Source organism: Zonotrichia albicollis, chromosome 8 (genome assembly GCF_047830755.1).
Source record: "Zonotrichia albicollis isolate bZonAlb1 chromosome 8, bZonAlb1.hap1, whole genome shotgun sequence".
Taxonomy (NCBI): Eukaryota; Metazoa; Chordata; class Aves; order Passeriformes; family Passerellidae; genus Zonotrichia; species Zonotrichia albicollis.
The window spans coordinates 38,105,545-38,116,643 of NC_133826.1; the positions used below are offsets into that span (position 1 = coordinate 38,105,545).

The following is an 11,099-nucleotide window of genomic DNA, read 5'->3' on the forward strand; positions in this document are numbered from 1 at the left end:
GGCCAGGCGTTGTTGGTGGCAGGAGTGACCTGACCACTTCACTGTCACAGAGAGTGACACCTACACATGTGTCAGACGCGGAACCGGGCGCATTCATAGATGGTGAGGGGGGATCTTAAATTATGAGGGTGGCCCCTGAGAGGTCAGGGTGCGCTCCACCCCGCAGGTGGCCTCACACCCCTTGCGTGGCAAGAGCCTGTGCCCTGCACACAAGGACATCCCAGTGCACCCCAGAGCACCCCAGTGCACCCACATTTCCCCGGTGCTATGGGTACCCACCTCAGAACAGTCTCATCAGTGAGATGTGACCTTCCTGTCCCACAGACCCACTGGTGCTCCAAGAGCCAGCACAGGCACTGCTGGAGGGGGACACCTTGACACTGCGCTGCCGGTGCTGGCAGGATATCCATCTCTCCAGGGTTTTACCAGGAGGAGGAGGAATTCAGGGGGTCCCTCAGGAGGACCAAGCTGTTCCTGTCCCCACTGCAGCTGCACCACAGTGGCCACTGCCGATGTGAGGGCTTGGTGGGGTCCTGGCAGTCATGGTCAGCAGCAGTGACAGTGCATGGTGAGCACCCACATGGCTGGAACCCCAATATCTTGACAACCCCAAAGCCACTTCCCAGTGCACTCAGAGTCCCATTCCTTACCTCCCCTGTCCTTGCCAGAGCTCTTCTCGGTGCCGGTGCTGGAGGCTGGAGGGTCCCCCCGAGCTCACTGAGGGTTCCTCCCTGAATCTCAGCTGCTACAGCTCCCCCAGCCCCCTGTAGCCCCAAGGCCCCCTCCTGCACGTGTTCTACCGGGATAGGCAGGTGGTTGGGGGCCCGCAGGGGTCGCCACCGCTGCTGGTGTGATTCCTCCCACTCGAGGAATTACAGCTGCCACGTGCACTCCGAAGAGGAGTCCGTGCGGAAATGCAGTACCCCACTCCTTGTCACGGTGCACAGTGAGTGCGGGGATGGGCACGGGGAGCCCCCACAGATGTCTCGGGTCCCCCACACTGCCTGGCATCCCCCAGCCCTCCCTGACACCTTCTCAGGGGTATCCAACCTTTCCCAGATCCCTCCCTGGCTCCCACCATCCTTTCTCAGGTCCCTTACACGGTCTCCCAGCCCCTGCATGGGTACCCTCATCCTTCCCTGGTGCATTTTCTGTGTCTAGCCATCACTGCCCCAGGTCCCTCCCAAGGTCCTCCCATTCCTGGCTCATGTTTCCCTCCATCTCATATTGGGTCTCTTCACCCCTGTCTGGATCCCTTCACCCCTCTCTGAGGTCTTTGCACATTCCCCAGGTCACACCATCCCCTCCCTGGCTCCCCATACCCTTCCTGGTGTTTCCCACCTCCCTCTCCAGGTGTTCCCTCCCTTAAACCCCCCATCATCCCTCGGGGTTCTTTTCTAAGACCCAGCACCCCAATCTCTGCCACCCCTGTCCCTCACTGGGTCCTCCTGCCCCTCCCTGAACCCCCTGTGTCCCTGACTGTCGCCTGGTGTCCCCCTCCTCTGCAGGGAGCCCACCCTCGGGGGTGTCCCTGTCAGTGCAGCCCCCCTGGGGACAGGTGGCACTCAGGGACCGACTGGTGCTGAGCTGCACAGTGGTGGTGGGGACAGGTCCCCTACCCTTCTCCTGCTACCAGGACAGCGTAGGGGCACTGCCAGGCACTGGCCCCGACCTGGAGCTGCACCACGTTGGGGACAATGACAGCAGCCAGTACCAGTGCCGGGTAAGTGACGGGGACAGAGTGGCCCAGGATGACTGCCTGAATGTCACCGTCCTGGGTGAGCGAGACCCTCGGGATGGGGGTGACCTCACCCAAAGCATCCCCATCTCACCTCACCAGGTGCCAGCCCTGTCTCTGTCCCCACAGTGCCTGTGGCCAATGCCACCATCACCCTCAGTCCCCTGTCACATCAGGTGCGTGCAGGTGACAACATGACCCTGAGCTTCTAAGAGCAGGTGGGCTCAGCCCCTGTCACCTTCACCTGGCTGCACAATGGGCAGGAGGTGGCCTGGGGTCCCCTCCTGGAGCTCAGGGACATCGATGTGGGACATTCGGGCACCTAACAATACGTGGCCACCAACCAGCTGGGACAGGACGGGCACCGTGTGTTCCGGGCAGTCAGCCCTGAGCTGGACCTGGAGATGACACCTGGCTCACCCTGGGTCACAGGTGGGCTCACAGGTGGGGTCACCAGAGAGTGCAGGACCCTTGGGGTGATGGGTGATCCTGATGTGTCCCCCTCTGTTTCTTGCAGTGGCCACAGGGGTCAGTGGGGCCCTTTTGTTCCTGCTCATGGGTGTCATTGTGGCCTGGCACCAGTGGCACCATTAGGGTGGGTGACAATGGGGGTCCCAGGGAGTTGTAGAGGTTGAGAGAATTGGGGAACCATAGGGAACGACTCAAAGACACTCAATTATGACTTTGGCTGAGGGTCCTGTAGGGCTTGGGGAGTAACTGGAAAGTCCTGCAGGGATATTGGGGGTTCTTTCAGTGGCCCTGTGAGTGTTGGGAGGGTCTCTGTCCCTGCTTGGCTTTGGGTTCTTGAGAGTGATTTGTTTGGGGCCACTGGGGAAGCTAATGAATTCTGAGGTGATTCAGGAATGCTTAGGGGTCCTATGAGAAATTGAGAGTCCTATCAGTGTTCAGGAATCCTGAGAGGGGTCAGGGCCCTGGGACCCCAGAGTCAACCCTCCCCTCTTACCTTTGCAGCTGCCAGGAAGAACCAGGAAAGGTGAGTGGGGTCTCAAACCACACCGTCTCATTTTACGCCAACCCCCAAGCCCTCCCATCCCCTCTCCCACATCCCATTTATTCCCTCAGGGCCCCCCCGGATCCCCTGGCCCCCCAGAGGAGGGGGAGGTGCTGTACACCCACATCGTGGTCACCAAGAGGGCAGGGGGTGAGTATGGGTGGGACACATTCAGAGGGACACGTCACCCACGAGTGTCACCCCACCCAGATGCCACAGCCCGTGTCTCTCGCAGCGTCCCCCCATGCCACCACCCTGCAGGATCCCCAGGTGACCTACACGGAGCTGCAGGGACCCCAGGGGCGACCACAGGAACCCAGTGACATCTACGAGGATGTGCCGTGACACTGGGGGAAACTGGGGGGCACTGGGGGTCCCCACCCATGGGCACCCACTCGTGTGTGTGTTGCCACTAAAAACTGCCCCTCTCCCTCCCTGTGGAGGCACAAAGATGCCAAAGGGCTGAGAGAAGAAAAATTTCCTGAAACAGCAACAAGAGAGAATAAAACCAACTGTAACAGCAACAAGGTCCAGTGTCCAATGGGTCACAAAAGGAATTATTTCCTGCAAAAGCAAGAACAAAGAACAAATCCCAGACATTTCCTCCAGCATATTTCCTTCACCAAAGGAACCTGGCAGGGTCCTGGATTTTCCTTTCTCTGATAGCAAAAGTGGCCTTCAGGATGCTCTGGATTCTTTTGTTCCCTGTCCCAAACCCCTCCTCTGCTGTGTTCCCAACACAAGGATGTCATAAAGACCCTCTGGGGGTTCTAGAGCATCTCTCTTTTCCAGGGATGTCGGGATCAGGCCATGGCACAGGGTGGGGTGTCAGAGACAGGAAAAGTTTGATGTCTGGAGACATCGTGGAACACCTGTGAGGGACAGGAGTGGGTCACGCCTTGCTTTTGAAGAGACAGGGCCCAGTCTGCCCATCAGTCTGTCAGCCATGGCACACTGGGGACAGTGTGATGCTCTGCCAAAGCCAGCTCCTGAGTGGCCGTGTGACCAGAAGTGCCATCTGGGGAGAGGGCCCTTGGTGTCCCAGCTGGCTTAAAAGACAGAGCATGAGCTGGCCAAGTGCCTGACCCTGTCTCCTCAGGGAGTGTCTGTCCCATCCGCGCTGGAACCCAGGAGTTGGCAACTCATTTAAATGAGAAATATCTGCCAAGGAAAGTGGGAACTGTCCTGGAATGTAAAGAAAAGACATGTCAAAAATGTTTCTTAATTTCAAAAATGATGGGGCCTAAAGGCAAAACTGTAAGAAAAGGAATAACATCTCTTTACTGGGGAATTTGTAAACCAGAACAGAACAAACAACATGATATTTCCCTCTCACTCAGTGCTGTTGGTTTTTGTGGCAGTTCTAACCGCAGCCAGCAGGGGGCGATGCAGGGTGCACTCAGGGCCAGCAGGGGGCGCCCCGCTCCAGCTCCATCCCCTCAGGGGCCATGGCGGCCTCGGATGGGAGGGAGGAGGGGAAATCGCTCCTTTTGCAAACTCATGGGCACCAATCGCTCCTGGCACTACCACCGGCAGCAGGTTGGATCCCAGTGCCCACTGGTAGCGTAGCAGTGTCCAGGGGCCCGGCACACGCCCTGTGCCACACCTGCGACTGCTCTCCATGCTCCCAAATGGACGGAAGGCAGCGCCTGACCACAGGCAGGTCTCAGGTACACAAAAAAACCCTGTGGTGGCTTCACACCACAAATCCTGCAAACCCTCAGCCTTTCCCTCAGGTTACGAGGGCAGGGATGGACCATCTTTGGAGACACCTGGAATCCACACAGGGTCACTCCCCAGACCTCTGCCAGGGCCGGGGCCAGAGCCCCGGTGCGATATTTCCAAACATTTCCCTCTTTTTTGCTGGTCACAGCCTGAGCCCAAACATTCCTTCCATGAGGTTCCAGAAGGCTGCAGGTTTTGTTCAAGAAGGAGAGTCCAGATGAGCTTGTTGAGCAGATTGTTGCGGGATGTGCAGTAGTGCTGGAGCTCTCTAAGTCCCTTACAAAGAGGAACAAATTATCAATTGCTGCATTTCCGTACTGGGTCACCCACAGCCTCCCCTGCAGGGGGGGGTTTCCAGCCAGCCCTGCTCTGAAAACCATCAAAGGTCCTCACAGAGCCATGCTTGGGCTCCATTTGGGTTTTGTGCCTCTTGCAGAGCTGAGCAAACCACAGACAGGCCTTTTTCCACCCACAGGATTCTCACCTCTGCAGCAGCTCTAAAGCTGCCAGAATCAAAGCCAAGGGGGCAGGGGAGACCCTCAGGTGCTGGCTGCCACCTGGGGCTGGCCAGATCATGGCTGGGCAATGGCCATCCCTGTGCAGTGGGGCTGGGCCATGGCTGGGCCCCACCCTTGGATGGCCACCCCAACAACATCAGCCACTCCACAATAAACATCACTGTTCCAGCAGTAACAACATCACTATATTTAATCAACAATATAATCAATAATGTTATATCATTTCGTATAATATCCAGCGAAAGTCAACTTCCATTAACTTGTTTCTCACAATACATATTAGTAAAGAATTCCTGTTCCCACATCTTTGCCTAAAAGCCCTGTAATTTCAAAGCAATAATAGTTCAGAGAGATTGGGGTTGTATTTTCCATTGCAAGGGAGGTTCCCACCTTGTTCAGCTTCCTTGATCGAGCTGAACAAAGAAACACCATTTCTGCCTAGTTTAACCAAAGAGCTGCTTTTTTGTCCCAGGAGCAGGGAACCAGGTCCTGTGCCCCCTTGGAACTGGGATGGGCACCAATAAGCCACTTTAGTGGGTGCACTGGCAGGGGGACTGCAGGGCCACTAAGCACGTGAGGGTTAAGAGGAACAAATCTGATTTTGATTTATGTCCTAACATATGCTACACATGAGGTGAAAAATTACTCTGTGGGTTCTGCAAGTGCTGGGAAGCCCTTCCCCAGCGAGGCTTCACACAATAGAGAATGAGGTGAGAGAAAGGTTCAGTGATTCGTCTGTGAGTGACCCCGACTGGCTGGTAGGACAGATGCCTGGGAAAAATGTCTGGGAAAAAATGCCTGGGAAATTGAGCCTGTGGGAGGAGCCTTTGCAAAGAAAAGCAGCAAACTATGACACAATAGGAACGTTTTGCTTTGGGTTTCTTGGAGGATCAGGGTCTCGCTCAGAGGGTCAGTTTGGCCCTCCTGCCCTGTGGGATTCACATTCTCTGAACCTGAGAGAAGCAGTGGGAGAAGCAAAAAATGATGCAAACAATTCTCATCTCATTTTCTGCTCCTCTGTTTTTCACAAATGGAATGCATTGTGGGAGATGGTTTACCTGAAGGTAATTGGTGATTGGATTCTGTTGTGAGTGTTCTGATTCACTGACCAGTTGAATCCAGGTGTGTGTGTGTGTGGGGACAGTAAACTGACTGTCATGAGACTGTGTGCAGTGGAGTGCCGTTGAGTGCTTGGCAGATTCAGTTTAGATGTAATGTAATATAATATAGACTAATATGGTATAATAAAGTAATTAATTAGCCTTCTGATAAGATGGTGTCAGATGCATCATTCCTCCTGGTCGTTGGGCAAAAATATCACCGATACTCCCCCCACACCGCCTTTTCCTCCCGGTGGTCCTTCTTCCCTGTCCGCACCCATTCTTCCTTGCTTCGCTGCTTCCCCGAGGCCGCTCGTTCCTGCTTGTCCTGGACATTCCTTCATAGCTTCCCTGATGGAGCGGATGCTGCCTGTACCCACCCGCCACCTCTGTCGCGTATCCCATGCTGCCCACAGCACCGAGCCTGCTGCACCTGCCCCCGCAGCCCCAGCCCCTGCAGCCAGCCCAGAGCCCCCAGTGCCACAGCACCAGCCCGCAGCCAGCCCGCAGCAGCCAGCCTGCAGCCATCGCTCACCCATGCCAGAGACACGCAGGTGCCGTCCTTGGAAATCACACCCAGCCACTCACAAAAGCCATGTGGGCTCGCCCTGGCTTGCAGCACACACACTCCATCTGCAGAGCTGATGCCCACAGTGCGCCCAGGCTCCTTGCGGTAACGCTGTCCCTGTCTTCTGTTTCTGTCTCTATCCTTGTCCCTTTCTATTCCCTTCCCTCCTCCTTCAGTATGAACGCCTACCCTCCTTTATCAAGAAACAGTTCTCAGATATAATATTGCCACTTTTGTGTTTCATTTTCATCTGAGAAACCTTTCAGCAAGAATCCTCCCCGACTCCCCCTTTTAAAGTGGGATGGGACAGGGGTAGTGGGAGGGGGAATGGGGGAGCCCTGGGTGCACTGCAAGCACTGTGGGGAGAGAATGGGGCAGTCCCTGAGGGTACTTGGGCACTTGGATGGGGCTGGGGAGCCCCTGCAGGTACCAGCAAAGGGATGGGGAGCCCTTGGGTGTACTGGGAAAGGAAATGGGGAGCACAGGATGCCCTGTGTAGCCTCTGACTGACTCATGGCCACATCCCTTGGAAGGATGGGCAACCACAGGAGGTGTGGAGGGAGCACCCCCAGTGTCACCCAGTGCCTCCCGCTTCCCAGAGCATCACAACTTTTGGTGTAGATTGTCATAGATGTCGCTGGGTTCCCATGGTTGCCTTTGCAGCTCCATGTACGTCGTCTGAGGATCCTCCACTGGGAGTGCCATGGGGTCTGGGGGGCCCTGTGGGAATAAGGGGGTGTGTGGAAGGGGATGGGAGGTGCTGGATGTTTGGATAAAAGGTCTATCATGGCTGGAGGCTGCACTCACCTTTCCTGGTGCTTCCTGGCATCTGCAAAGAAAACTGGAGGGGTGACTGGAGACCCAGGGGCCCCCATCCACCCTTGGGAATGCTGAACCACCACCAGACACACAATTCTCCCCAGGCCCTCCCCAGTATCCCTGATGCACCCCCAGTATCCCTGGCCCACCCCACTTGCACCAACACCCTGAGCCCCCAGAGCCCCGAGCCTGGCAGTGGGGGAGACCCCTGATAGAACCCCCAACATCCCTGCAGGACCCTCGAACAGCTCCCCAGGGCTCTGAGCTATGGTCACTGGGGGCTCAGCTCCTCCGAAGCCAGGGGCTGTGAGTGCAGCCCTATGGCCTCCCTCTCTGGGGGCCTTCCCAGTGATCCCCAGGAGCCCTCTGCCCCCACTGTCACCTACCCAGGCGGTGCCACTGGTGCCAGGCCACAATGATACCCACAAGCAGGAGCAGGAACAAAATAGCCCCACTGACCCCTGCAGCCACTGCAAGAAACAGAGGGGGACACATCAGGGTCACCCATGACCCCAGGGGTACTGCACTCCCTGGTGACACTGTGTGACCTCACCTGTGTCCCTGTGTGTCTCTGTGTCTCACAGTGTCAGCTCCAGTACACCAGGTGTGATGGTGGCAATGTCCATGGGCACTGCAGGGACACAGACAGGGCTGAGGCCACAGCGAGGGGCTGGCAGCCGGTGTGAGGGGATAGGGATGGGGGGGATGGGTGTGGTAGGGGATGTCAGGGATGGGGTCACACCAGGAAGGGGTGAGGGGACACTGGGCAAAGGCGGGGTGACCCAACAATGTTTCTGGGGGACATGGAGGTCCCCAACCATGGCACTTGAGGAGGCTGTGGGGGCTCCCCGTGCCCATCCCCGCGCTCACTGTGTACAATGACACGGAGCCAGATGCTGCTCTTCCGCAGAGCCCCCCCCCTCAGAGCAAACCTGGCAGCTGTAATTCCCCGAGTGGGAGACCCCCACGGCGGGAACCAGCAGCTGCAAGGACCCCTGCGGGGCTCCCCACCACCTGCCCAACCCAGTAGAACACGTGCAGGAGGGGGGCTCGGGGCCACAGGGGGCTGGGGGCGCTGAGGCAGCTGAGAGTCAGGGGGCACCCCACCGTGGGTTTGGGGGATCCTCCAGCACTTGCACAGGGAAGAGCTCAGGGAAGAACAGGGGAGGTGAGGACTGTCACTCTGAGTCTGCTGGGAGGTGTCTTTGGGGTTGTCAGGAGATTGGAGTTCCAGCCGTGGGGGTGCTCACCATGCACTGTCACTGTCACCGGCGCTGAGAGCATCCACGGTGCCACCTTGGAGTCCACCTGGCCCCGACAGCGGTAGCGGCCACTGTGGTTCAGCTGCAGAGGCGACAGGGACAGCTTGGTCCCAGTGAGGGACCTCCCCACCTCCTTGTCCTCATGGTAGAATCGCACCTCAGTGACCGACATGTCCCGCCAGCAGCGGCAGCGCAGTGTCATCGTGTCCCCCTCCAGCAGCTCCCACGCCGGCCCCTGCAGCACCAAGCGAGCTTTGGGAGAGAGGGGTCCTGTCACACCGGAATATCCCCTTTTGATGGGGATCCCTCCATTGGGTCTCACCCAGCGCACCAGGGATCCCCAATTCCAGCATGGTTTCCCCCACACTGGATGCTCTGGGATGTCCCCAGAGCAGGGGACGGGCTTTGGTCACACAGGAGGTGACCCATGGAGTGGGGCCCACCCAGAGACCTCAGGGTCCCCACAGTGCCAGGCTGGAGACACCCAAACCCCCCTCACCATTTAAGACTCTCATGGGGGGGCTGAGCCCGGTGCCAGGTCTGTCACACCTGTAGATGCCACTCGCGGTGACAGTGAAGTTGGCAGGTCCCTCCTGCCACCAATGCTGCCCATGTTGGTACCAGGTGGTGGCACCGGCGGTCTCCGAGCCCTGGCAGGTCAGTGTCACCTGGTCCCACAGCAATGCCGGCCTCCAGGGAGGATCCACCAGGAGCTGGGTGGTCTGGGCACCTGTGGGTGACAGGGGACACCAGCCTGCCAGGGCCAGCGTGGGGCTGGGGAGAGCGAGGTGGGGCAATGGCATCCCCATAGGACTCACCAGCGAGGCCGAGGATCTGGGCTGGAAGGGAGAAGGGACAGGGCTCAGTGGAGGTGTGACTGAATGGACAGCACCACCCGGGGTATGAGGTGAGGTGTCTGTCCTCAAACTGTCCCCATGGGAACACTGGTGTGGCATGGACATCCCGAGCACAGAGACATCTTGGTCATCATGGGTTGACGCAGGAAATGGCAACACTGTGGACACCCCATGTTTGCACAGGTCACCTCCACCAGCCCTACAGCGCCTGTCCCCACAGCCACAAGCCATGGCCCTGTGCCCATGATCCCAGTGAGATGGCACCTGTCCCTATGGCCCATCCACATGGTGTGTGACCCTTGTCCCTGTCTCTGCATCCCTGATTCCCTGTCCCCCTCCCCACAGCTGCCCCAGCCCCAGAGTTCCTTTTGCCACATCCTTGTCCCCACATCTCCATCCCCCTGTTTCTGTCCCCACATCCCAGTTCCCCTGTTCCTGTCCTCATGGCCTCCCCACAACTCTGGTCACACTGGCTCCATGCCCTACTGGCATTGGGGACCCCAGGGGACACTGCAACCCCCCTATGCCCCCTCCCCACTGGTCTCTGCCTAACTGGGGTCAATCCTCAGGGTGTCAGTCCCATGCATGGGGCACTCACCCCACAGGAGCAGTGCCAACATCCCGGCCATCCCGGTGTCTCCAGCCATGTGGACAGACTGTCACTCACTGCTGGGGGTGGCTGTCCCCTGGGTGGTGGCTCTATGGCCAAAGGGGAAGGAAGTGAGGTCAGGTCTCTTCCTCATGCGTAGGTGGCACCTGGTGGGGGCAGGGTGGCCACAAGCTGGGGACAGGCTGTGGGAGGGTGGGGACAGGATGGGGACAAGGCTGAGTGGCAGAAGTTGGGACATGGGGTTCCCAGGAGTGAGTGGCACAGGGAGTTTGGAGAGCCAGGGACAGGTCCCAGGGGAATGGGGGTCCTAGGGAGGATGAGTCACCAGGGATGGAGGTGCCATGGGAATGGGGGTACCCAGGGCTGGGGGAACTAAGGGATGGAAGTCCCAGAACAATGAGGGCTCCAGGGATTTGGGGTCAGGGGATGGTTGTCATAGGGATGAGGGTACCAGGGTAATGGAGCATCTCGTGGGCATGAGGGGTCCTGGGAGAATCAAGGTTCTGGGAGGAGGATTTCAGGGGATGGAATAAATGGGAGAGAGTTCCTTGGGAATGGGATGCTGGGCCATGGAGATCCTGGGAATGTGAGTACTGGGTTGGGGTCTCCAGGAAAGGGGGACAAAAGGAATGGGGGTCCCATGGTTGGGTTCCCAGGGGAGTGGGGGTGCCAGGGATGGGAAGTGGCTTGGTGGGTCCATGGGTTGCAATCTCTTCCCTGAGTGCCTCAGATTTTGGAGTGACCCACAGTCCAGCACAGCTCCCGAAGTGACCCCCCCGATGGCCTGGGGGTCACCCCAGGGAGATTCTGAGGTACTCTAGTCCCTGTGCCCCCTGCTCCCAGGAGCTTTTTCCACTCTTCTTTTCCATTTCCTCCCTTTGGTTCCTCAA

General features: G+C 58.0%; 1 protein-coding gene across 1 annotated transcript; it reads right to left on the minus strand.

The window, feature by feature from the left end:
• Nucleotides 1-5,236: 5,236 nt before the first annotated feature.
• Nucleotides 5,237-10,301, minus strand: LOC141729764 (low affinity immunoglobulin gamma Fc region receptor II-like). Its single transcript, XM_074545498.1, has 6 exons — nucleotides 10,198-10,301; nucleotides 9,561-9,581; nucleotides 9,242-9,472; nucleotides 8,731-8,994; nucleotides 8,034-8,111; nucleotides 5,237-7,950 (listed from the first exon to the last, which is right to left on the minus strand). Exons 1-5 carry the CDS (start codon nucleotides 10,244-10,246, stop codon nucleotides 8,059-8,061), a joined length of 618 nt encoding a protein of 205 aa, XP_074401599.1. The 5' UTR covers nucleotides 10,247-10,301; the 3' UTR covers nucleotides 5,237-7,950; nucleotides 8,034-8,058.
• Between the last annotated feature and the right edge of the window lie 798 nt (nucleotides 10,302-11,099).